This window comes from Entamoeba invadens (assembly GCF_000330505.1).
Source record: "Entamoeba invadens IP1 unplaced genomic scaffold scaff_1105074725685, whole genome shotgun sequence".
Classification (NCBI taxonomy): Eukaryota; Evosea; order Mastigamoebida; family Endamoebidae; genus Entamoeba; species Entamoeba invadens.
In genome coordinates, this window is record NW_004443547.1 from 82399 (window position 1) to 85092 (window position 2694).

At 35.6% G+C, this 2694-nt stretch overlaps 1 protein-coding gene across 1 annotated transcript; it reads right to left on the minus strand.

Annotated features, from left to right (window-relative positions):
- Positions 1–1198: 1198 nt before the first annotated feature.
- On the minus strand, positions 1199–2694 carry EIN_387950 (hypothetical protein; the record flags this gene model as incomplete). Its single annotated transcript, XM_004258734.1, has 2 exons — positions 1199–1460; positions 1574–2694. Coding segments are annotated over 2 exons (1383 nt in total), but the record flags the coding sequence as incomplete, so codon positions are not given.

Sequence of the window (2694 nt, forward strand, 5' to 3'; positions counted from 1 at the left end):
TAATTCACAAGAATAGAAATCATTGGCAATTTATGATTTGATGTTACCAGAATATAACATTTTAATTATTACTAATAAATGATAATATAAATGCTATTAAACAAAAAAAAATGGGTTTTTTTATTTGCGAATGCCAGACAAAGCCGTTGACAAAGGGGTGTTGAAAAAAACCAAAAATATGTTTTAACTTCTTCCGTATCATTTCCATTTTGTTATTCCAAAAAAAATTTGCAACTTCTTTTTTTATGATCAAAATGATTACACAATTACACACACTTTTTCTTTCATTTCCATTGCATTTGACTAAATTTTCTTTTGTCCAGAACGAAAGTTACTTTTTGTATTGAAATGGTAAAAAGTTAAATTATTGCAGAATAAAAAAAAACGACGAATCAAATCATCTATTTTCTCCACCGAAAATACGGCGACTTCAGTTACAGTCACAAACGAACAATTTGCTTTTTTACTTCTTCTTCGTCATTGAGAACTCATTTATATCACTATGTCATCTTGTTCCCTTCAATCGTCCCCGCGTTGTTCGTTTTGTTCACCCGAAACGAAAATGGAAAAATATGACAAAGAAGATAAACTCATCAAAACATCTCCACGTACTCCAAAACTAAATTATTCCTCTAAACTCAACTTCCGCCGGTGTAACTCAGCAATCTGTATCCCTTCACAACTCAGATTCTGTTCCACCATTTCTCAGTTTGATTCCGATTTTTTCGGAGTTACTCAATCTCAGCCAAATCTTTTTAAACTCGATAAAAAGTCAAAAAAGGAAATAAAATCAAACAAAACGAAAAAGGCAAGTTCACCAGATTCTACTTTCGTTGACGATGAGATCGCTCAGATTTTGCATAGTCATGATTTCTATGGAGAAAAAGAAAACAGCTTATCTAAAACTCACAGCTTCGATAATATCTTTGTTGCTAATATTCATCGAAACGATTTTACTTGCTCAAATCCGGGCATCAACTGAAGTACTGTTTACTATTTATTTATTAATTAATTTACTATACTATTAACCATTCGATTGAACACTACAATAAACTATATTTTAATTATATTTTTAGTAGTATTGTTGTACTAGAATTTAAGCTATACAATATTATTTATTTGATGTAATTTTCATTAAAATAAAAAAATACTGTTCAGGATAACGACAATTCCTAAATTAAACTATAAAAAACTACAATCAATCTTGGTCGTCACTTTTATCACTGCACAGTAGTTCAACAATCTCCTCCAATTTTTCGCCAGTTTCAACCGAAAGGTCGTTTCGATCTAAAAGGCCTTCGATAAGACCTAAACAATTTGACTCTTCAAGCATATCAATACACCAATTATTCCCAGAATTCATACGACGACTCTCGTCCCCAATACTAATCACCTTTTCAACAAAACGAAGAAGAAGATCTACAAGAACATCACCTCCATCGAAAACAAAAGTCAATAACCTGCGAATGAATAACATTTTGAATAACAATAAAAATGAGAAGAAAAGATTGGTTTGGGTGGAACGGAACAACAAATAAGGCGAGAAATTTGGGTGAAAGAATGAAAGACAAACCGACTGAGACCATCAAAAACCATGTGGTCGTCGACATACCGAGCAGCTTTGTCGTTGTCAACACTTAAAATCGTCTCGACCACGAGAACACCACACTCCAAGACCGTTCGTTTATCGTGCTCTTCTTGAATAGCAGCTACAATGTCCTTCCACAACTCAGTGCCCATGAAAGAAATGGCAAAGGTTTGGTCAGAACCTTTAAGAATTGTCCTGAAAAACTGAGCGACATCGACGGTTAGTTTGTGTATAGCAAGCATTTTAGAAACAGCCCCAACAAAACCCGAAGAGACAAGTAACCCACACGTTTCAGACGAGTGCTCAGCAATTAAAGTTGCTAAGAACATCGTTTGTGTGAAAAGTTCCTCATTGGAACTACTTACTGTTTTAAGTATCACCGGAAGGAGCGGGTTGAGAAGGTACTTGAAGTATTCATCACTTTGTATCAACCCATAAAATCCTTGAAGCACCAAGGTGATCGATTTGGAATCGTTTCCCCTCACAATCTCAAACATAAAATTGATGAATTCCGAAAACAATGATATATTGATTGGCGGGGCGTTTGAGCAGAAATTTAAAATTAAAGAGAGCAAGTTTGGCGGTGGGGATACAACCATATTACCCAAACCAGTCCTCAACAAGTCTCTAGTTTTTGAAAACACGATGTCTCTATTTCGAGAATTGTCTGCCGCCAAATTCGAAAGCAAAAACAGCGCCTCTTGGCACAAAGTTGGGTCTGCAAGAAATGGAAGAATAAGGTCAACCGCATTTGCTTTGAACAGTGCATTGACCTGTGACGCATCACCACAACTGACATCAATTAAAATGAAAAAGATGTTTGTTTTCGCCTCTTCCGATATATTTCCTTGTAACAGTAGAAGAAGTCTGGCCACTGAATTGGTTTGTACGATGATGTCGTACACACGGGACGTCAATTCGTTACTTCCATTTCTAATCTCGAGCAACACCTTTTTCATTGTTTTCAAGGACTGTGCAACTGGCTCGGGATCGTTGATGAAGAAATTTTGACAGATCTCAAAAATACTCGCGTCGGGGATGTTCATCAGTTTTTGTTCGATCTCTGTTGTATTTACTTCGATCTTTCGTTTTGCTGAGGAGTGTCT